Source organism: Capra hircus, chromosome 11 (assembly GCF_001704415.2).
Source record: "Capra hircus breed San Clemente chromosome 11, ASM170441v1, whole genome shotgun sequence".
In the NCBI taxonomy this organism is placed as follows: Eukaryota; Metazoa; Chordata; class Mammalia; order Artiodactyla; family Bovidae; genus Capra; species Capra hircus.
The window spans coordinates 20,528,139-20,550,775 of record NC_030818.1 but is presented as its reverse complement, the minus strand read 5'-3'; the positions used below and the strand labels follow the sequence as shown (position 1 = coordinate 20,550,775).

The following is a 22,637-nucleotide window of genomic DNA, read 5'->3' as shown; positions in this document are numbered from 1 at the left end:
GACTGATTTCCTTTACGACGGACTGGTTGGATCTCCTTGCAGTCCAAGGGACTCTCAAGAGTCTTCTCCAACACCACAGTTCTAAAGCATCAATTCTTCGGTGCTCAGCTTTCTTTATAGTCCAACTCTCACATCCATACGTGACTACTGGAAAAACCATAGCCTTGACTAGATGGACCTTTGTCGGCAAAGGACTATCTCTGCTTTTTAATATGCTGTCTAGATTGGTCATGACTTTTCTTCCAAGGAGCAAACGTCTTTTAATTGCATGGCTGCAAGTCACCATCTGCAGTGATTTTGGAGCCCCCCAAAATAAAGTCTGACACTGTTTCCATTGTTTCCCCATCTGTTTGCCATGAAGTGGTTGGGACCAGATGCCATGATCTTAGTTTTCTGAATGTTGAGTATTAAGGCAACTTTTTCACTCTCCTTTTTCACTTTAATCAAGAGGCTCTTTAGTTCTTTTTCACTTTCTGCCATAAGGGTGATATCATCTGTGTATCTGAAGTTACTGATATTTCTTCTGGCAATCTTGATTCCAACTGGGCTTCATCCAGTCCAGCATTTCTCATGATGTTCTCTGCACATAAGTTAAATAAGCAGAGTGACAATATACAGCCTTGATATACTTATTTCCCAATTTGGAACCTGTCTGTTGTTCCATGTCTAGTTCTAACTGTTGCTTCTTGACCTGCATACAGATTTCTCAGGTGGCAGGTCAGGTGGTCTGGTATTCCTATCTCTTTTATGAATTTTCCACAGTTTGTTGTAATCCACACAGTCAGAGGCTTTGGCATAGTCAGTACAGCAGAAATAGATGTTTTTCTGGAACTTTCTCACGTTTTCAATGAAATGGATCATATTAATTTTTTGAATGTTGAGTTAGCCTTGCATCCCTAGAATAGTCCACTTAGTTGTGGTATATAATTCTTTTTATACATTGTTGGATTCAATTTTCTAGTATTTTGTTGAGTATTGTTACATCTATATTCCTGAAATATATTGGTCTTTAGTTTTCTTTTTTTTAAATGTCTTCATTTGGTTTTGATATTAAGATAGCACTAGCCTCATAGAATGAATTAGGAAGTATTCCCTCTGCTTCTATGTCTTGGAAAAGTTTAGAGAGAACTAGTATCATTTCTTCCTTAAATGTTTGGAAGAACTTAGCAGTGAAACTGTCTGAAGTTAGTTCATTCTTCTTTGAAGATTATTAATTGTTGATTAAATTTCATTAGTAGGTACAGACCTATTCAGATGTATTTTTTTCCTCATGTGAGTTTGGTAGGTTATTTCTTACAAATAATCAGTCCACTTCAAGTCAGTTATCAAAATTGTGGGCATAGAATTGTTCTTAATATTCTTTTATTATCTTTCTAAAGTCCATGAAATTAGTAGTTTTGACTCTTCTAATTTCTGATATTTTTATCTTTTCTCTCTCAAAACAATTTTATTGATCTTTTAAAGGACCAGCTTTGGTTTGATTTTTTTTTTCCTGTTGTCTTGATACCCTTTTTTCTTGTGTTCAGTGTTATTAAGGTTTCTGCTGTAGTTTTATTCTGCTTCTTTAAGTTAAAAATTACTATTCTAGTTTTGGTTTTGGATCTCTTTCCTAATATGTGCACCCAGTTCCATAAATTCTTTTCTAATCATTGCTGTCACTGCATTTCACCTGTTTTTCATAAGTTGTTTTTCTCATTTAGTTCAAAATACTTAAAATTTTCTGTTGGGATTTTTTTGACCCATGTGTTATTTAGAAGTGTGTTGTGTACACTTCTACTATTGTGGGGTTTTCCAGCTATGTTTACATTATTGGTCTCTAGTTTAATTCATTTGTGGTCTGATAGCATGCTTTGTATGATCTGTTCAGGGTTCTGTTTTGGGAAATGTTCTGTATGAGACTGAGAGGAATGTGTAGTCCATTGTTGGATGAAGGATTCTATAAGGTCAGTTAGATCTGCTTGAATGTTGGTGCTGTTTAGTTCAGCTGTATCCTTGAAAGTGAAAGTCGCTCAGCCATGTCCTACTCTTTGCCGCCATGGACTGTATAGTCCATGGAATTCTCCAGGCCAGAATACTGGAGTGGGTAGGCTTTCCTTTCTCCAGGGGATCTTCCCAATCCAGTCATCGAACCCGGGTCTCCCACATGGCAGGTGGATTCTTCACCAGCTGAGCCACAAAGGAAGCCCAAGAATACTGGAGTGGGTAGCCTGTTCCTTCTCCAGTGGGTCTTCCCCACCCAGGAATCGAACCAGGGTCTCTTGCATTGCAGGCGGATTCTTTACCAACTGTACTATCAGGGAACTGATAGTTTGTCTTCTGAATCTGTCAATTACTGATTGAGGGGTGTTGACGTCTCCAAGTGTAATAGCGGATTTTCTTGTTTCTCCTTGGAATTCAGTTTTTGCCTCTTATATTTTGATGCTTTCTTATTAAGCACATTGAAAATTGTCAAGTTTTTCTGGAGAAATGACTCCTTTTATCGTTATGTATTACTGCTCTTTATAATGATAATTTCCTCGTCTTAAAGTCAGCTCTGTCTGAAATTAGTATAGCTACTCTAGCTTTTATTTGATTAGTGTTAGCGTGCATTGGAGAAGGAAATGGCAAGCCACTCCAGTGTTCTTGCCTGGAGAATCCCAGGGACGGGGGAGCCTGGTGGGCTCCTGTCTATGGGGTCGCACAGAGTTGGACACGACTGAAGCGACTTAGCAGTAGCAGCATTGTGTCTCTTTCTCCATTCCTTTTCTTTGTGTCTAAACTGGTTTTTTTTTGTGGAGAGCAAATAGTTGGATTTATTTTTAATCCAATGACAGTTTCTTTCATTTAACTGGTTTATTTCAGTCATGCATTTCTGAAGTGATTATTGATATTTGTTGGTTCTTTTTTATTCTCTTTTCTGCCTTCTTTAGCTTTAATTCGCTATTTTATGTGATTCCACATTCTGTTCTTTCTTAGTGTATTTATTTATTTAAACATTAAAATAATCTAATTGCCTGGAGTTTGCAATATACATTTACAACTGATCTAAGTTTGCTTTTAGAATATTACTATACTGCTTTATGGGTAGTACAGGTACCTTATGACAGAGTATTCCCAGTGCCTCCCTGCTATACCTTATGTTGTTAATTTCCTCTCTGTATGTACCATAATCACCTAATACATTGTTGCAATTAGAACTTTGGACATGCTGTTGTCTATTAGATGAATTAAGGGAAGAATAAAAGATTTTCTTGTCTTTCTCTGATATTCTTTTATATATGTGTCTGAGTTTCCAGCGTTGTTATTTTCTTTCTTTGTGAAGAACTTTTAACATTTCTTACAAGGCAGGTGTACTGGTGACAACATCCTTCATTTTTTATCTGAGGAAGAATTTATTTCTCCTTCACTTTTATAGGATAACTTTACTGGATACAGAATTTTAGGTTGGTGGCTTTTTTCTTTTAACACTTTACATATTTCATTCCATTTTCTTCCTGTTGGTATGGTTTCAGACTAGAAGTCCAAAGTGATTCTTATCGTTCTTTGATCCTCCATAGATATAAGTGTTTTTGTCTTTGTTTTCTTTTGGGATTTCCTTTTAGTCTTTGTCATTTTGCAGTTAGGCTGTGATATGCCTTGGTGTTATCTGATTGTCTTAGATCTGTTCTTTAGTATTTGTCATTAATTTTAGAAGATTCTCAGCCATTATTACCATGAAATTAAAGACATTTGCTCCTTGGAAGAAAAGTTATGACCAACCTAGACAGCATACTAAAAGGCAGAGATGCTACTTTGCTGACAAAGGTCTATCTAGTCAAGCTATGGTTTTTCCAGTAGTCATGTGTGGATATGAGAGTTGGACTATAAAGAAAGCTGAGCACCGAAGAATTGATGCATTGGAACTGTGGTGTTGGAGAAGATTCTTGAGAGTCCCTTGGACTGCAAGAAGATTCAACCAGTCCATCCTAAAGGAAATCAGTCCTGAATATTCATTGGAAGGTCTGATGTTGAAGCTGAAACTTCAGTACTTTGGCCACCTGATGTGAAGAACTGACTCATTTGAAAAGACCCTGATGCTGGGAAAGATTGAAGGCAGGAGGAGAAGGGGCTGACAAGAGGGTGAGATGGTTGGATGGTATCACCGACTCGATGGACATGAGTTTGAGCAAGCTCCAGAAGTTGGTAATAGGCAGGGAAGCCTGGTGTGCTGCAGCCCATGGTGGCAGAGTCAGATATGACTGAGCGACTGAACTGAATTGATTACTTCTGATGTTTCTTTTATGCTTTTTCCCCTTCTCCTTCTGGTATTCCCATTATATCTATTTACTGGTTTAGTCACTCAGTCGTGTCCGACTCTTTATGACCCCATGGACTATAACTATAGCCCACCCGGCTCCCCTGTCCATAGGCTTTTCCAGGCAAGAATACTGGAGTGGGTTGCCATCTCCTCCTCCAGTATACCTTCCTATATATTGATTGAACCCATATCTCCTGCTTGCAAGCAGATTCTTTACCACTGCGCCACCAGGGAAGCCATAACTATTTATACCTTTTTATAATTGTCCCACAGTTCTTGAATAGTCTCTTCTGTTATTCTTATCCTTTTTTGTCTATGCATTTCAGTTTGGGAAGTTTTTGTTGATACATGTTTGTGTTCACTGATTCTTTTGTTGATGTGTCCAGTCTGTGGATAAGTATATTAAAAGTGAAAGTCGTTCAGTGGTGTCCAGCTCTTTATGACCCCAGGGACTATACAGTCCATGGAATTCTCCAGGCCAGAATACTGGAGTGGGTAGCTTTTCCCTTCTCCAGCGGGTCTTCCCAACCCAGAGATTGAACCCAGGTCTCCGCATTGCAAAGCGGATTCTTTACCAGCTGAGCTACAAGGAAAGCCCAGGTATATTAAAGGTATTCTTTATTTCTATAATAGTATTTTTTCTATCTAACATTTTCTTTTGATTCTTTCTCAGAGTTTCCATCTCTCTGCTTATATTACTTGTTTTTACATGGTTTCCACTTTTTAAAATTAGAACTTTTATGATATTTACCTTATTACTTTAAATTTCCTGTCTAATATTTCAAAATCTACATCATACCTGAGTTTGATTCTTTTGATTGCTTTGTCTCATCAGTCTGTTTTCCCTCACCTTTTGATGAGGAAGCCAGGCTTCAGCAATATGTGAACCGTGAACTTCCTGATGTTCAAGCTGGTTTTAGAAAAGGCAAAGGAACCAGAGATCAAATTGCCAACATCTGCTAGATCATCAAAAAAGCAAGAGAGTTCCAGAAGAACATCTATTTCTGCTTTATTGACTATGCCAAAGCCTTTGACTGTGTGGATCACAAGAAACTGTGGAAAATTCTGAAAGAGATGGGAATACCAGACCACCTGACCTGCCTCTTGAGAAATCTGTATGCAAGTCAGGAAGCAACAGTTAGAACTGGACATGGAACAACAGAATGGTTCCAGATATGAAAAGGAGTACGTCAAGGCTGTATATTGTCACCCTGCTTATTTAACTTCTATGCAGAGTACATCATGAGAAACGCTGGACTGGAAGAAACACAAGCTGGAATCAAGATTGCCGGGAGAAATATCAATAACCTCAGATATGCAGATGACACCACCCTTATGGCAGAAAGTGAAGAGGAACCAAAAAGCCTCTTGAAAGTGAAAGAGGAGAGTGAAAAAGTTGGCTTAAAGCTCAACATTCAGAAAACGAAGATGACGGCATCTGGTCACATCACTTCATGGGAAGTAGGAAACAGTGTCAGACTTTATTTTTGGGGGCTCCAAAATCAGTGCAGATGGTGGCTGCAGCCATGAAATTAAAAGACGCTTACTCCTTGGAAGAAAAGTTATGACCAACCTAGATAGCATATTCAAAAGCAGAGACATTACTTTGCCGACTAAAGTCTGTCTAGTCAAGGCTATGGTTTTTCCAGTGGTCATGTATGGATGTGAGAGTTGGACTGTGAAGAAGGCTGAGTGCCGAAGAATTGATGCTTTTGAACTGTGGTGTTGGAGAAGACTCTTGAGAGTCTCTTGGACTGCAAGGAGATCCAACCAGTCCATTCTGAAGGAGATCAGCCCTGGGATTTCTTTGGAAGGAATGATGCCAAAGCTGAAACTCCAGTACTTTGGCCACCTCATGCGAAGAGTTGACTCACTGGAAAAGACTGTGATGCTGGGAGGGATTGGGGGCAGGAGGAGAAGGAGACGACAGAGGATGAGATGGCTGGATGGCATCACGGACTCGATGGACATGAGTCTGAGTGAACTCCAGGAGTTGGTGATGGACAGGGAGGCCTGGCGTGCTGCGATTCATGGGGTCGCAGAGTCGGACACGACTGAGCAACTGAACTGAACTGTACTTATCAGACATGAACTATCAGAAAATCGGAACTGAGAGTTAAGCTTTTACTATGAAATTTTACGTTAATCTAGTTCTAGCTCGGAGATGTTTTTAATGTTTGCTGCTTTAGATCCCATAGACTTCGATACTCTCTCCCCTCCTCCATTGTCCTTGGGTTTCCCTAAGAACTCCTTAAATAGAATCTGTGTCTTGCCGCTGTGTCAGTTGTAATCCATTGATTGATGTGGTGGTAATGTGTGTGTGAGGAGAGCTTTATCATTTTATTATTAAATCTCAGTTTTGTAAGTGGACCTGAGTCCCTGGGCTGTGACCTTCAGAAATTTTTTTTCTCCCTTTGCTTGAAACAGGAAGGCTAGAGGGAACTGGAGTTGATGAATTGGACTTTCCCAGAGTTAGATAAAGCTCTGATCAGGTAGTTTGCCTTGAAGGGCTGGCCTTTGTTAGTGGGGACTGCTCTCAGGGCTTACTTGCCCTGTGTGTGTTTGAAAATGGTTACAGGGAATTCCCTGGTGGTCCAGTTCTTTGGGGCTCAGTGCTTTCACTGCCATGGCTTGGGTTCAATCCCTGGTCGAGGAACTAAGATTCCACAAACCATGTGGCAGGTTCAAAACAAACAGAGAGAACCTCAGGGAACTTCTTGTGGTAAAAATGAACCTCCACAGGAGCTCTTAGGTCTCAAGCTAGTTTCCTTTAGCTTCCAGCAGTTTGTCCATATTAATTTAAGTGTTTCTTCAGTTTGCTCTAGGAGTTTCTGCTTCTGGTAAACTGACTTTCGGCTTGCAATTCTTTGTATTGGCCTCTCTCCAGAGTTCAGTGTGCAATTTTCCCTGTGACCCTGATTCTCTGATCAAAGAAAGAAAGGTCATTGATTTTCATGTTGAGCTTTTTTCTTGTTGTGAGGCTGATCCACTTTTTTACATTAGCTTTATACATGGGAGCACTGAGACCAGAAGTCCAGTGGAAGGCTATAAAATCAGGTCTCAACACCAAACTAGAAGTGTTTTCCCTTTCCTGTTCTAGTAGCACTTAAGTACACTTGAAAAATTGTGGTTGAAAAATGCATAACAATTTCCCTTTTTAGTCACTTTTAAGTGTACAATTTAATGGCATTAAGACTGTTCATATTATTGTGCAGTCATCACCAGAACTTTTTCATTTTCCCAGACTGAAGATCTGTACACAATAAACTCTTTCCTCCAGCCCCTGATAACTGCTTTTCCACTTTCTGTCTCTATGAGTTTAACTACTCTAGATATTTCATGTAAGTATAATCATACAATTTTGTTATTTTGTATCTGGCTTATTTTACTAAGCGTGTCTTCCAGGTCAAGGTCATCGTTTAACCAGAATCATAAGAAAAAAAGATTATTTAAACTTATTCTTCTTTGGCGTGTAGCTAAGTTGATATAGTTGTCCTTTGTCTGAGCTTGTGACTTAGGTCAGTCATTATGCTATCTGTCTGTCCAGCCCCAAAAGGGAAGAGTTGGATGAGGAGATGGGTAAGATGTTAGACAGTTTTAAAGTTGTTTTCAAAGTCTAATGTTTCTTAATTTGCTCTAGGACTTGCAGAGTAGTCTTACGTATTCAAATGAAAACTCTTTAAGTTATGCTTGGTGGTCAGAATGTTAATATTAGCTTATTCTATCGTTTGGGTGTTTGCTGTTAATAACCTACCTCCTAAGTTAGGTACTAGTTTATACAGATTAAGATTTTTATCTGTTATGTTTTTATGAGGAATGCTGCATAGCTTGGAAGGATCTGCCATTTTGTTGTACAGCTACTTGGATCTTTAATTTCATCCTTCTGTCCATTTTCCTTATAGGTGTGTTGAGTTGTTAGGCTTCTCAGTGCACCTTTGTCTTCTGGCCTGCCCGTTGTTGAAGTTAGGAGACCTGGCTGGACCACCAACTCAGTGTGCAGATTAACCTAGATTTTGTTTCACTTTGTTGCTAGAGAATGTTATCTTTCCTATGGTGAAATAAGAATTTGTTTCTTATTGTTTAGAGCAGGTGGGGGTTCTTTATTGTTGATAATTATATTATATTGGTGAGTCTTTTTGGCAAGGATTTGTGTTTATTCACTATAATATTTGACTACATTCAAAGTTCAAGTCTTTCCAGCTGAGATGCCTTTTGCAACTGGGACTTATTCAGTAAGCTTTTTTTTTTTTTAACTGGAGGATTAAGATAATTTTTGAAATTTTTAGTTTTTGTACCTGTATTAATAAATGGTATCAGGTTACTGTTTTTCAAGGTCTTAAGTTTGCTTCTGCTAACTTATGACAGCAGACAGTATCTGTTATGAGCGAGGCTCCTTCTCAAATTCATTAACATGCTCCTGAGGGCAGAGATATTTGTTCTTTTTCACTGCTCTGTCCCTTGAATCTAGAACAGTGGCTGGCACACAGTAGGGGTTCAATAAATATTTGTTGAATGACTTATTAAATATACCAGTGTTCAGTATGTTAGAGAAATAACAAGACTTCTTAATTTCATGTTTTGAAATGTCAAAACTTAACTGGTTTTAATTAGCTAGGTTCTCTGATTTACCTTTTTTCTCATTCTTTTATTGACTGATCAATTTAGTACTTCTGCTTCATTGACTACACTAACGCCTTTGACTGTGGATCACAACAAGCTGTGGAAAATTCTTAACGAGATGGGACTACAAGACCACTTTACCTGCCTCCTGAGAAACCTGTGTACAGGTCAAGAAACAACAGTTAGAACTGGATGTGGAATAATGGACCAGTTCAGAATTAGGGAAGGAATATGTCAAGGCTGTATATTGTCACCTTGCTTATTTCTATTCAGAGTGCATCATGAGAAATGCGGGCTGAAGGAAGCACACAAGCTGGAATCTAGATTGCCAGGAGAAATATCAACAACTTCAGATATGCAGATGATATCACTCTAATGGCAGAAAGCTAAGAGGAACTAAAGAGCCTCTTGATGAGGGTGAAAGAGAAGAGTAAAAAAGCTGGCTTAAAACTCAGCATTCAAAAAAGTAAATCATGGCATCCGGTCCCATCACTTCATGGCAAATAGATGGGGGAAAAGTGGAGATATTGACAGACTTTATTTTCTCAGGCTCCAAAATCACTGCAGATGGTAATTGCAGCCATGAAATTAAAAGATGCTTGCTTCTTGGAAGGAAAGCTATGACAAACCTAGACAGCGTATTAAAAAACAGAGACATCACTTTGCTGACAAAGGTCCGTATAGTCAAAGCTGTGGTGGCTCAAACAGTAAAGGACCTGCCGGCAGTGTGGGAGACCCAGGTTTGATCCCTGGGTTGGGAAGATACCCTAGAGGGGAAATGGTAATCTTGCCTGGAGAATTACATGGACAGAGAAGCCTGGCAGGCTTCAGTTGAGCACTGAAGAATTGATGCTTTCGAACTGTGGTGATGGAGAAGACTCTTGAGAGTCCCTTGAAGAGCAAGGAGTCAAACCAGTCAATCCTAAAGGAAATCAACCCTGAACGTTCATTGAAGGACTAATGGTGAAGCTGGAGCTCCAGTACTCGCATCGATCTGATGTGAAGAGCCGACTCATTGGAAAAGACTCTGATGCTGGGAAAGACTGAGGGCAGGAGGAGAAGTGGGCAACAGAGGATGAGATGGTTGAATGGCATCACCAACCCAATGACATCAGTTTGAGCAAAGTCCAGGAGATAGTGAGGGACAGGGAAACCTGATGTGCTGTAGTGGGTGGAGTCACAAAGAGTTGGGCGACTTAGTGGCTGAACACTAGCAATGCAGTAAACATCTCCATTACAGGGTAAACCAAGAAGAGTAATATATAGTTAGTACATCTTTTTTTTAATGAAACACCAGTTCTTTTTAAAGTTCTTTTGGAGATAGTAAGGTTAACAAGCATCTTACTTAGCCTATGATTTCAGTCATCTATACTTTTTAAAATTTAGCTTTACTCTCTTATTCATGTATTGTTTCTAGCAGTGATTGAAAGGATTTTATTTCTTCCATCTCTCTTACCCATGTGCAAAAAGGAACATGTTGAAGCTTAATAATTAAAAAAATTTAATGTATTTATTGAGCAAATATTTTGAGTACCTACTGCGAGCCAGGCACTATTCTGTGTTCTGGGGATACTATCCTGTGTTTTGAGAGGAAAAAAATGACAGAAACTTTTTTCTTCATGGAACTTAAATTCTCACAGAAGAAATAGGGGAAAAAAATAAGTAAAATTAAGTAATATGTAGAATAAAAGCAGATTTCTCTAATAGGATAAATTCTTTTAAGTTACTTGTGTAGGTTGAATCAGTTCATTAAATATCAGTTTGCCATTGTTGGGGAATGAGGTACTACGTGTGAGAACGTAGAATAAGGAAGGCACTTTGGTAGAAACAGGTTTGTAAATCAGATGGAGTTTATAACCCGTGCTCACAATACTTAACCTTTCACTGCAGTGCAAAGCCATTTAAAGGGAGCCACCTGAAGTGTCAGTAATAGGCTTTAAGAGTTCAGAAAAGTTGGAGTTTCTTTTCCTGACCACCCGCTCAGTCTAGGCTGAGACCAGATGGAGCAAAGGCATAGCGATGCTAAGCAACCTATGTATTTGGGAATATTGACCTTTTTTGTTGTGGGACAAACTGGAAGATGTGTATGTGTGTTGGGGGTACTTTAGGAGCAGAGATAGGGAATGTAAAGGTGGATTGTATACAACAGGTCTCCAGATGGTCCTGTAAAGAAATGGGGAGCCACAGATGGCTTTTTAGCGGGACCATGGCATGATTTTAGGTTTCTTGTTGAGAACATTAAGTGACAGTTGGGAAGGATGGGTTGGAGGGTACAGCAGGGAGGTCCAAGGTGATTTGGAGCATCTAAAAAGTATAGTTAGTGCAAGACTATAATTGGGCTTATCTAGGGTGTACTGTTAATCTTCTGATCCCTGTGAAGGGTGCTTCTTGAAGCACAGGTCAGTAGTATATAGTATAAAGAGAGTTGTACCATGTGTCAGCCTTGTGGCCAACAGAGGATGAGGGTCTTAAGTTGAAAATACTGAAAGTGAAGAAGAGAGTCCAAGAGAATTTTGTAAGTGATAGGATTGGTAACTACTGGGGATGGAGTTTTGTGGAATAATAATTATAGATGGTTTGTGTTTTACCATCTGAGCCACCAGGGAAGCCTACTGATGTTTAAGACTGATCTTCATATTAAGTAGTGATAATTTGGGCAACACTTTCTCCCGCCTTTTCCTCATTAAGTCCACCTTACACATCTTTCTCCACCCCTAATTGGAGCTTTGTTATCTATTTTGGACTATATAGTAAAGCTTATTAGAAGTATTTCTGAAACAAAGGAATTTTTCCTGTGAGGGGTGGTACTTTGAGAAAAGGGTATATGGGCTTTAAATATACTTAAAGTAGAGGGCTCTTAATATATGTCAAAGTTAACTCATTTATCATTCCAGATTTAATTTTCTAGATAAATTAGCTTATGGTATATTAAATTTCATGTAATTTTATAATATTACAACAGTTTAGTCCTGTAATGTATGTGCTGAAACATTTTATTATAGAAAAATTTAAATATACCCCAAAATAGTAGCTTATAATGAACTCCAGTGTACCCACCAACATTTTCCTGGTCTTATTTCATCTGTTTTCCTCTCTGCCCTTTTACTTATTTATTTACTGTAACTAGATAAGGCTTTATTATTATTATTATTATTACAACCTCAGAGCCATTATTACGTCACACAGTCATCTTTACCCCAGCTTAACACCATCTAATACAATACCCAGTGTGGATTCAGATTTCCCTTTTGGTTTTGAAAAAGACTTATAGTTGGATTGTTTGAATCAGATTTTATACAAGTCTTGTGGTTATTTTTAAAGTTGATGTTTTTTGAAGAGAAAATTAAGGCAGTGTGAAAACATTTTAGTATAAGCTATTCTAAGAGAGCAGTGCTGTTTTGACAGTCATTCTGTCTGGAACTTGGTTTTGTAGAAGGAGGTGTCAAAATAGCTGGTATCTTATTTTTATGATTTTGAACATAGGAAGTCTTTCCAAAGTGGGAAAAGTGGGTGTGACCCCACTTATCTAGAAGCCTAGAGTGTGAAAATGTGAGCAGATGTGAGAAGGTTCAGGTCCCTCTGTGAAGGATGTGGGATTTGGGACCGTTTTTGTAACTGCTTGTTTAATGTTACAGTATATTTTATCTCCCTGGATGTACCGGCCTTATCTATAAAATAAGGAGTGGATGATTTATTTCTTTTTTTCCTAAAATTTTTATTGAAGTGTAGTTGATTTACAATGTTGTAAAGATTGGGTGATTTCCTACATTCCTTTTGAGTTCTTATTTTTGTGTGTTTTATTTTATATTTATGCTTGATTTCAACAGGATTCTCAGAGTTGGATTGGTGGAAACAATGAACCATTGACTGGCTTTACATGGCGAGGTGGTTGCGAAAGAGAAACAACAGGCATACAAGTCTGGAATGAAGTATTTGTGATTGAGAGACCTAATGGAACAAAAGTAAAATTCTTTTTATAGTTTTTTTTTTTTTAACTGTTTTTTCTTCCTTATTTCTTGAGCAAAACAACACAGAACTCTTATTATCTGATAACTTAAACATGTGGAATATTATGTCAAAATGTGTGAGATATGTACTTTTCTTGACTTAATTACTGATATTTATGGTAACCGTTTTATATTTGACTTTCATAAATCACTGTTGGTGAGTTTTTACTTAGTATTTCAAACTTTTAAATTCCTAGGTGGCTGTGCTGCTAATGGATACCCAGGGTGCCTTTGATAGCCAGTCAACTATCAAGGATTGTGCCACAGTGTTTGCTCTGAGCACCATGACTAGTTCTGTTCAGGTGAGACACAGGGATGCTCTAGCATGATCAGTTCACACAACTCTAATACCTTTGCTCTTCCTCAGAATGCTATTTGATGGAAGAAAAGAAGGACTAAAATTAGAGAAACTGTTTACATTTCTTATTGCTCACTTAGGTTTCTGTGCTTGCTGTCTGGGCTTACAATGTGAAATTTTGTACTTTTAAGTGCTTAGCAGGGAAGCAGTGAACCAGTAGCCAGTGTCTTTGGTATTTTGTTGTAGCATCAATGCTCTTTTTTTTAAGGAGTATATATTATTGTATATTATCCTTAATTGAACTCAAGGATATTCAGTTGATACTGTGGCTGCCAGATACAGTAAAATGTAGAGTGTATTTTTATTTTTTGGCTAAATCGACCAAACAGCAAAACCAAGTAATTAAAATTAGTTTTCTACTTGATGTGCATGGCAACTAGTACTTGATTATTTGAATGAATGGAGGTATGTTTATATAATAAACTAGGGTCATATTTAACTTAGGAAACCTAAGTGATGTTTATATAATCTAGGATAGCACCTGTTTCCACTTAGAAAGGAGTAAAATTCTTTTCTTTTTTCACTTATGCTATACCCTAGTTATGTTTGGTGTTGTGTCAAGTTCTAGTCTCTTTGAGCTAGGCCATCTTTTTTCTGTATAATTTAGACTGATTGGACTGAATTAAACCACCACAGGTCATTTTGTATTTTTTTACTTTCCCTTTTATGGGCTCATCTGTGGTCGATACTTCTCTGGCTGAAAAAAGAATTATTGAAGTATGGTGGTTAGGTCCAGCTAGTGGTGATGTTTCAAGATACATATTTGCAAATATTTTAAAGAGTATGTGCCTCTCCTGAGGCAAGAAATATTTCCTACTGATGAGAGACTATAGGTGATGCCGTCACAGTGCCTTGGCTTCTGTGCTTTCCCTTGGTGTCTGGAGTGTACGACTAGTCTCGATTAAAGTTCCCTTCTCCTTCCTCAATTCGAAGTATCTAGCTGTCAGTGGAAACAACTTGTGGATATTATTACGAGATAAAAGAGAAGGGGCTTCTTTTTATTATAGCAATGGAGATACCTGTCTCTATAAACTAAATGATGTTATTGGGGACCCTTAGAATCTCTCTTTTCCAATTTGTTCTACTTTTTTTTCTCCGATTTTACAGGGTGGCACAACTGCCATTTTCCTGAGGCAACCAGAAGCCACATTTTTGTGTTTGTATTATCACATTATAGCCCTTCAGATTAGCTGACTCTCTGACTTGCTTTAATTATAAGCTCTCTGTCCTAAAACTTATACTGTGGCGTTCTGTTGTTTATTTAACTTTATGATAGTGAGAGGCCTAATTTTGGAAACTTAAAGCCATTTTCTTATTGTAAAATGAAAATTCTTGCTTTGCTTGACTGTCTCATAATGTGATTTTGTGTGCAGTCAGAAATGAAATCCGAATGCGATAATGCATAAAAAAATGCTTTGTAAACTAAATAATCAAAAAGATTAATTTTTTGTTGTTTTTTAAGGCTGCACTGACCGGCACATGGGATCTTAGTTCCCTAACCAGGGATCGAACCCATTCCCCCTGCCTTGGGAGCACAGAGTCTTAATCACTGAATTTGCAGGGAAGTCCCTGAAATTATTTTTTATTATTACTTCTTTCCTGATTCTTGAGGCCGGATTTCTGTCCTTCCTTATTACATAAGTTATATGATTGATAGGCTAATGACAGACTGATCCCTTTGTCATTTATTTTTACAAAAATAATTGTTGAGCATCTTGTTAAGTACAGTGTGGTATACTGAGTACAACATAGTATACTAAGTACTAATGATCTACAGTAAACAAATCTTTTCTCTGCTGTTTATAATCTGGCCCTGACAATGAAAGGATCTGGGCCTATATTTTAAATGCTAAGGCCCATATCAGTGAGAATAGGTTGGTCATGCTCTCAGTTTTTAAGTGTAAATAGAGTTTAATCACCTCAATCATTAATTCCTCTTTAAGTACCTGTTTGGAATTAGCTGAGAAAATCATTTTAAGTTTGCTGGCTTATAGTGGCTGTTTATTTTCTTGACCTCCAAGTGGTTAAGTTGGATCAGCACTTTTTTGCGGTTAGAATAGATTTTTTTCTATTTGGAGTAACCCTCTTTTCTTAGATATGTTATTTCTTAGCAGAGGCTGCAACTATGGACACCTACTACTTTTCTCCTTTGGTGGCCTAGGTGATCTCGTAAAAGATCTGATTCAGAAGGACTGGACCTAGTGTATCTTCTCTCCAGTTTCTCTCTTGCGAGTGCTTGAGTGAGTGATAGTCACTCGGTTGTGTCTGACTTTGTGACCCCATGGACTGTAGCCTGCCCGGGTCCTCTGTCCATGGAATTCTCCAGGCAAGAATGCTGGAGAGGGTTGCCATTTCCTTCTCCAAATGCCTTTCATGCCCCTCTCACAAAAAGGAGCAATCCCTAATGGTGAAATTTTGGGGCACTGGGGTGCTGCCTGCATCCACTCAGAAGCCTGCATGGTGGGTAGGCAGTCAAGTCTGACTGTTCATTCTCCTCCCTAAGCACAGCTCCAGTCCCAAGACACATCCCTTTAATTCCCATTGGCCACTGGCACTTTACAGAATTTTTGCAAAGTCTCTAAAATTCTTCATGGATGAGGTACTTGCGGCTCCATTCTAGGGTATAATGGTTTCAGAAGGTACCCTGAATGATGCTCCATAGATATTAGGTCTCAAACCCAGTTCTTCTTACCTTTCCCCTGCCCCAACCCAAACCATTCGACTTGCAGAATTCCAGGTCACATTGGTCCATCTCCCAATGGACTGCTGAATGCTTCTTCCTCAGACTTGGGGACTGAGGAGAGAAAAGGGGTCAAGAGCCATGAGTTCTCCATGTTTCTCAGCAAACAGGATTCTGGACCCAAACTGGACCCAAAGGGTCTCAGTTTTACTCATGGACAATACAAAGTTAGGGTCAGATGCTCCTCAATGCTCCTTCTGGTTCTAAAATTCTATTTTTGATAACTGTATTTTTCACATTCCTTCAAAAATATGTCAGAAACATTAGTAATTTTCAAATAAGGAAGCTATAAAATGTACAATATAATTCTTTTGAAAAGCTACTTTTCAAAGATAATCAGTATTTAAATTAGCAATTTTTTAGCTTTTTTTTTTTTTCATATAATGGCGGTTCTTTCAAACAGGCAAAAAAAATCCAACCAAAGGCACTTAAGAAATTACTTAAGAAATTATAAGACCTTCTCTGGTGGCTCATATGGTAAAGAATCTGCCTGCAATGCAGGAGACCGGATTCAATCCCTGGGTTAGGAAGATCCCATGGAGAGGACATGGCAACCCACTCCAGTATTCTTGCCTGGAGAATCCCATGGACAGAGGAGCCTGGCGGGCTATAGTTGATAGGATCACACAGAATCGGACATGACTGAAGTGGCTTACCATACAAGAAATGATATGTCATTGTATTCAGTTTGAAAACTTAGCCTATTTGATATTTATACTTACTTACTTAATTTACCATCATCAGCTCTGGCCTGTGTGGCTTGCAAAGCCTCCTAAAAATTTGTGGAAAGGGCAAGAGTGCCACCTACTGTTGTGTATGTTGTGTTGTGTTTTTTTTTTTAAACAGCTACTACAGTCTGGTAAAATTTTCCTGTTATTTAGACTGAGTTTGCTTAAGTAAAAAGATAATCATATTAGAGTCAATGGTAGTTGAGGCACCCATGAGTAACTATAAACTATATATTGTGAATGCTCCAAGGAGGAATTTGATCTTTGTAGAACTATGCCCTTCACATTCATTCACTTAGAAAAATAGTTGAGGAAATCCTATACTTAAGAAAAAAAAACAAATCATGGCGTAACATTAAAGAAACTTACTACATAAGTGTAAGTATATAAACGTACAATGTAAGTATACTGCATATACTTTAAAAAAAATGTCTGCTGCTTTCTTGGCCCCATATGCATGTATTCCTGATTTTTACATAGTTTACCACCACTGCTCCCCCCTTAGTGTTTTACAGTTAGGAAAGAAGAAATCCTTTTCATCACTAGTTAAGATAATGATCGAGTCATTCATATGTGTTCAGGTATAAAATAGCCTTCATTTCCAGAAGCAAAGTTATACACAGCTGGGTATTCAAAGTAAAGCACTAATGAAAACCAAATTCTGTTTTAACAGGTATATAATTTGTCTCAAAATATTCAGGAAGATGATCTTCAACACTTGCAAGTATGTATGTCTCAAAGAATGTATGCCAAAGTATTGAAAATTTAATTCCTACATTATTGTTACTTACACCAGTAATCTATAATATTGTAAGAAGATTGACTGTTACATGATTTTAAACAGATACATGACTTCCTAACTAAAAGAAATTTTAATGTATACTTGGTCTTAAAAATTAAATGCTTGGCTTTCAAATGATTTTAAAGGCCCTGACATCTAGTGGTCTGATATAGAACAGCTTTACAGATGTCTTCTTTCAACGTCTTTGAGGGCATTATTTTAAATAATTTGATTTAATAGTTATTTACAGAATACGGCAGACTTGCAATGGAAGAAATCTACCAGAAACCATTTCAGGTAAATTAAGTATTTTATCATTAAAATAAATTTATCTATGAAAAGCTGTTATCTTGTATTTCTGAAGATATAAGAACATTATGCCAAACTTATTTTTAGCAACAGATCCAGCGGAATTGAAACTAATTTATGGTAGAGTCATCACCAACTTAACAGTAGCAATTTACAAGAAAGGAAATAGAACAAATGATTATAGATTGATTCTTAGAATTTTTACTTAAAGAAGTTAATAACATTTCTCTTAATTAAGTGTTAATTCCCAGAGTTGAGATAGTCACGTAAACTTCTTGTATACATCATAAACTACTGCCATATTATTGGTTGTGTGTGTGGGGGGGAGTATATTACTAGTTGAAATTAGACCTGTTATTGTTCATTTTTGATTCATAGAAAAGTTTCAGAGTTTATTATGTCTCTCCTCCATGTTTTTTCATTACCTTTAAATGCTAAATGCAGAATATTAAGTCAGAAATTAATCTGGGTGGAGTTATTTGAGAAGCATATGTTCTGCTTGCTTCTTTGGAGTCTTAACATTACAGAGATTTAAAAGAAGAAAACAAAGCTAATTTCAGGTAGTTTCTTCTTTGAAATAAGTGGTTTATAAGTTGACATGGTATTACTTGATTAGTTGTGTTATAGTAGGTGAGAATGACTCAACCCTGTTTGTTCATCTGTGTGTGAAGTCTTCCCTGATACGAAAGCATCACTGGTGGTTCTTACTGTTAGTGGATTTACACTAATTCAGCCTCAGTCTTGTCTGGCTAAAGTGATCACTTTTATGAAATATTTGGACAGATTATGGTGTCATTTTTTGTATATGGTAAAATTTACTCTATTTGGCCTTTATCTGTTTTTCTGAACTGGGGTAATTTTGCCACCCAGAGGGCATTTGCTGATATTTGGAGACATTTTAGGTTGTCACAGTTTTGGGGAGGAAGTTAATACCATTGGTATTTAGTTTTTAGAGACCAGACATACTGTTCAACATCCTGTAATACATAGGACAAGTGTGTACAGCTAAGAATTATCTGACCCAAAGCATCAATAATGCTGCATTGAGAAATGTAAGCATATAAAAATAAAAAATTCTGTGAATTATTTGGTCTTTTAATTATACAGTCTTGGCTTAAAATTATGATCTGTATACCCTGATACGTCTTTTGTTTCTTCTTAAAAATCCCTGTGTTATTGCTTGTGGTGACAATATATACAGTAAGTTTCTCAAGTGGATGTAGATTCTTGGTATAGGAGTTGGGAGTGTTACTGGTTTATGTAGTAGGCTCTTGATATAACTATGAGTAGTAAACCATTTGGTTGCTATAACTTTTGATAAGGATTGTTTCTGGGGAGTAAGGGATGCTTCAGTTGTTAAGGTAGTAATTTTTGGTAAAATTTTATAAGAAATAGTCTATGTTTTTCCTTTTTTCTGTAGACATTAATGTTTTTGATTCGAGACTGGAGTTATCCTTATGAACATTCATATGGTTTGGAAGGTGGCAAACAATTCCTTGAAAAGAGATTGCAGGTAAGTCCCTATTTCTGAGATAGGCGAGCATAAGCACCAAGTCAGGTGAAGGAGTGGGCTGCCTGGACTGCTGCCTAGATCAATGTCTAAGTGTGATCGGGACAAATTGAGTATCCCTGGTTAACCTAGGTAACCCCATAGGCAATTGATGAGGTGTGAATTGGTAGCACTCCTGTGAAAGAGGACAGTAGAAATGCCCTTGAATAGAAATTAAGGAACAGATATTTCTCTCCAGAGACATACTGAAGGGACATTTCAATAAATCAGTATTTACAGGGTAAGAGTTTGAAGTAGACCAACCTTTTGGTCTGTTCAGATTGCATGCATGTCTCTTTCTGGCCCAGCTGAGCTTCTGAACATTTGAGACAGGCTGGGTAATCTAGTGTGCATGCATTGAACGCAAATGATGTGAGACTTTCTTTCCAAGGAATATTGTCTCATAGAGTGGCAGCATACAGAGAGCTAGAAAAGGGATCTGAAACATTTATAGCATAGCATTTATACACAGTTCACTTCAGTTGCTCAGTCGTGTCCGACTGTGACCCCCATGAACCGCAGCACGTCAGGCCTCCTTGTCCATCACCAACTCCCGGAGTCCACCCAAACCCATGTCCATTGAGTCAGTGGTGCCATCCAACCATCTCATCCTCCATTGTCCCCTTCTCCTGCTCTCAATCTTTCCCAGCATCAGGGTCTTTTCAAATGAGTAAGCTCTTCACATCAGGTGGCCAAAGTATTAGAGTTTCAGCTTCAACATCAGTCCTTCCAATGAACACCCAGGACTGATCTTTAGGATGGACTGGTTTGATCTCCTTGCAGTCCAAGGGACTCTCAAGAGTCTTCCCCAACACTACAGTTCCACACATACCTCAAAACTGGAACCCAGAAAAGTAACTTGCCTTTGGTCATTTAACAAATTATTGGTAACTGTAATAGGACCCAAATATCGAGATTCTTGTTCTGACCCATGCAAAATGCCTCACCAAGGCAGTCCTGGAAAATAAACTCACCACCATGATCCTTTATTCCTAGAAGTATCCTCCCATGGAAACCCTAAGGTCAAATACTACCCACCTACTGACATCCACAAAAGATACATAAAAATCCCTTTATTCATAAATAGGAGTTTTCTTTCTTTGGGGTAATAAACTTTTGTCTGTTCCCTGTGGAAAGGATGCATTTAGTTTTGCAACCTTATTCAAAGATTGAGGGTGTAATATAATTTTTCTTAATCCTAAACTGAGATTAAAACCAAATCCTTATTCTTAGATTATATGAAAGGCATTTCTAGACTGTCAGAGATTTTCATTCATCAGCATTTTCTTTGGTTTGTTAGAAGAAATTGACATGAAGTACATTAGGCATACTAACTAAATTCAGAATTATGACTTCAAAGACAAACGGGTTTTTAAATACATTATTAAATTGATACAGAAAAGTACACAGACCATAAGTATGCACCTTGATGAATTTGTGCAAATTGAGCATAGCCATATAACAACCCAGAAGCACCCACCTCTGTCTACTAACTCCCTCTAGTCCCCAAACCCTTCATTGCTGTTCAGACCTTCAGGAGGCTTTGTTTTTGGACTTTTTATGAAAGAAATCACACATAGTATGTATTCTTTTGTGTCCAGTTTCTTTTGCCCAGTATTACGTTTCTGAGATTAGTTCATATTGTTGCATGTAGTTTAGTTCACTTATTCTCATTGATATTCAGTATTCCATTGTAAGAATAACAATAGTTTTTCCATTCTACTCTCAATGGAGATTTGGGTAGTTTCCAGGTTTTGTTGATTACTAATAGTACATGTAGTTTAGAATGGTTTTTGAGACGAGTTTAGGAGGGAATATGTGAATTATATTGGGATAAGTGGTTATTAAAAATGTAACTTTAGTATATTTTTCCAGAAAATACATAGCGGTTTCTCTTCTGCAAAAAACTGATGACTAGCATATGTCATAAATAATCATTTGGAATGAGCGCTGAAATCTTAAGGTTCTTTGGAATTTTTAAAGTTCTTTAGACTACACTGGTGTTTTTCACCTTATCTGTTTTGCTCATTGGCTGACCTTTTTATTTATAGGTGGATTAGTACTTTGCTTTCTCTTTGCCATTATAAGTACTTTAAAGACGGGTTTATAAATCACAGTCACACCTGTTGTTCTGGTGTTAGATATTATGATTAATTATTATTTGTATTTATTCATATCCTTGGTAGCTAATGGGCTTCCCTTGTGACTCAGCTGGTGAAGAATCCGCTTGCAGTGTGGGAGACATGGGTGATTCCTGCCTGGGTTGGGAAGATCCCCTGGAGAAGGGAAAGGCTACTTACTTCAATATTCTGTCTAGAGAATTCCATGGACTGTATAATGCATGGGGTCTCAATGAGCCAGTCAGACTTTCACTTTCACTTTGGGTAGCTAACAGGGGAAAAAAATCTCTTGGTTTAGGAGAGGAGGTGGGTCTTACCAAATGGTTAGAAATGGGTCTTTAATAAAATTTTACATTGTCAAAAAACACCCATCTGGAGTAGCATTTGAATTACTGTGCATGCCTGAGAGTATGTGTGTGTACTTAAAAAAAATTTGTTTTTCTCTTGTTTGCTCCTTTACCCTGTCACCTTCTACCTCCAGGTAAAACAGAATCAACACGAAGAGCTGCAGAATGTAAGGAAGCACATTCACAATTGTTTCTCAAATCTTGGTTGCTTCCTTTTGCCACATCCTGGTCTTAAAGTTGCAACTAATCCTAGTTTTGATGGGAGATTGAAAGGTGGGAATTCCCATTCTTGTTAAAATCAGAACTCAAGTTGTAGAGACTGAAAGTTTAAAAAAAAAAAAACATATATGGTTCCTTAAAATTTCTCTTATACTGGAGGATATTTCGATGCATTGTTAATGAAGTGATTGTAGTGCTCTCTGCGGTCTTTCTAGCTTTCCATTGGTTTGTTGCAAACACCTAGCATATTGATTAACAGATTTTTTAATGTCTATTGCTCAGCACTGATGTCCTAAAAATACTGAAGGAACATTTTAGTATTTCATCTGATTGCAGTCTGCTAAAAAGCATTACCAATATATTGTATTGATATAATTAGATTTAAGTCTGTTTTGGGGTGATGGTATAATTTTCTGTGTATGTTTTAGGGTTATTTTGAGCATGATAGCAGAAGACTTGAGGATTAACAAAACTTTTAACAGTATGGCTAGAAAAACAGAATTTAGTTTTAATATTTAATACAGTTTCATGAATTGCCTGTCATTTGGAAAGGATAGTTTACTCAAAATACTTGATGTGGAAT

The 22,637-nt window shown here is 37.6% G+C and overlaps 1 protein-coding gene across 4 annotated transcripts in view; it reads left to right on the top strand.

Moving 5' to 3' along the window:
• Positions 1 to 22,637, top strand: part of ATL2 (atlastin GTPase 2) — a 68,000-nt gene that overhangs the window by 37,816 nt on the left and 7,547 nt on the right. For all 4 annotated transcript variants that reach the window (XM_018055139.1, XM_018055136.1, XM_018055138.1 and 1 more), the window contains 6 exons: positions 12,724 to 12,858; positions 13,101 to 13,205; positions 17,403 to 17,453; positions 17,751 to 17,807; positions 19,240 to 19,332; positions 21,970 to 22,108. In XM_018055139.1, coding sequence (XP_017910628.1) covers positions 12,724 to 12,858; positions 13,101 to 13,205; positions 17,403 to 17,453; positions 17,751 to 17,807; positions 19,240 to 19,332; positions 21,970 to 22,108 — 580 coding nt within the window. The remainder of the gene's footprint in view (positions 1 to 12,723; positions 12,859 to 13,100; positions 13,206 to 17,402; positions 17,454 to 17,750; positions 17,808 to 19,239; positions 19,333 to 21,969; positions 22,109 to 22,637) is intronic.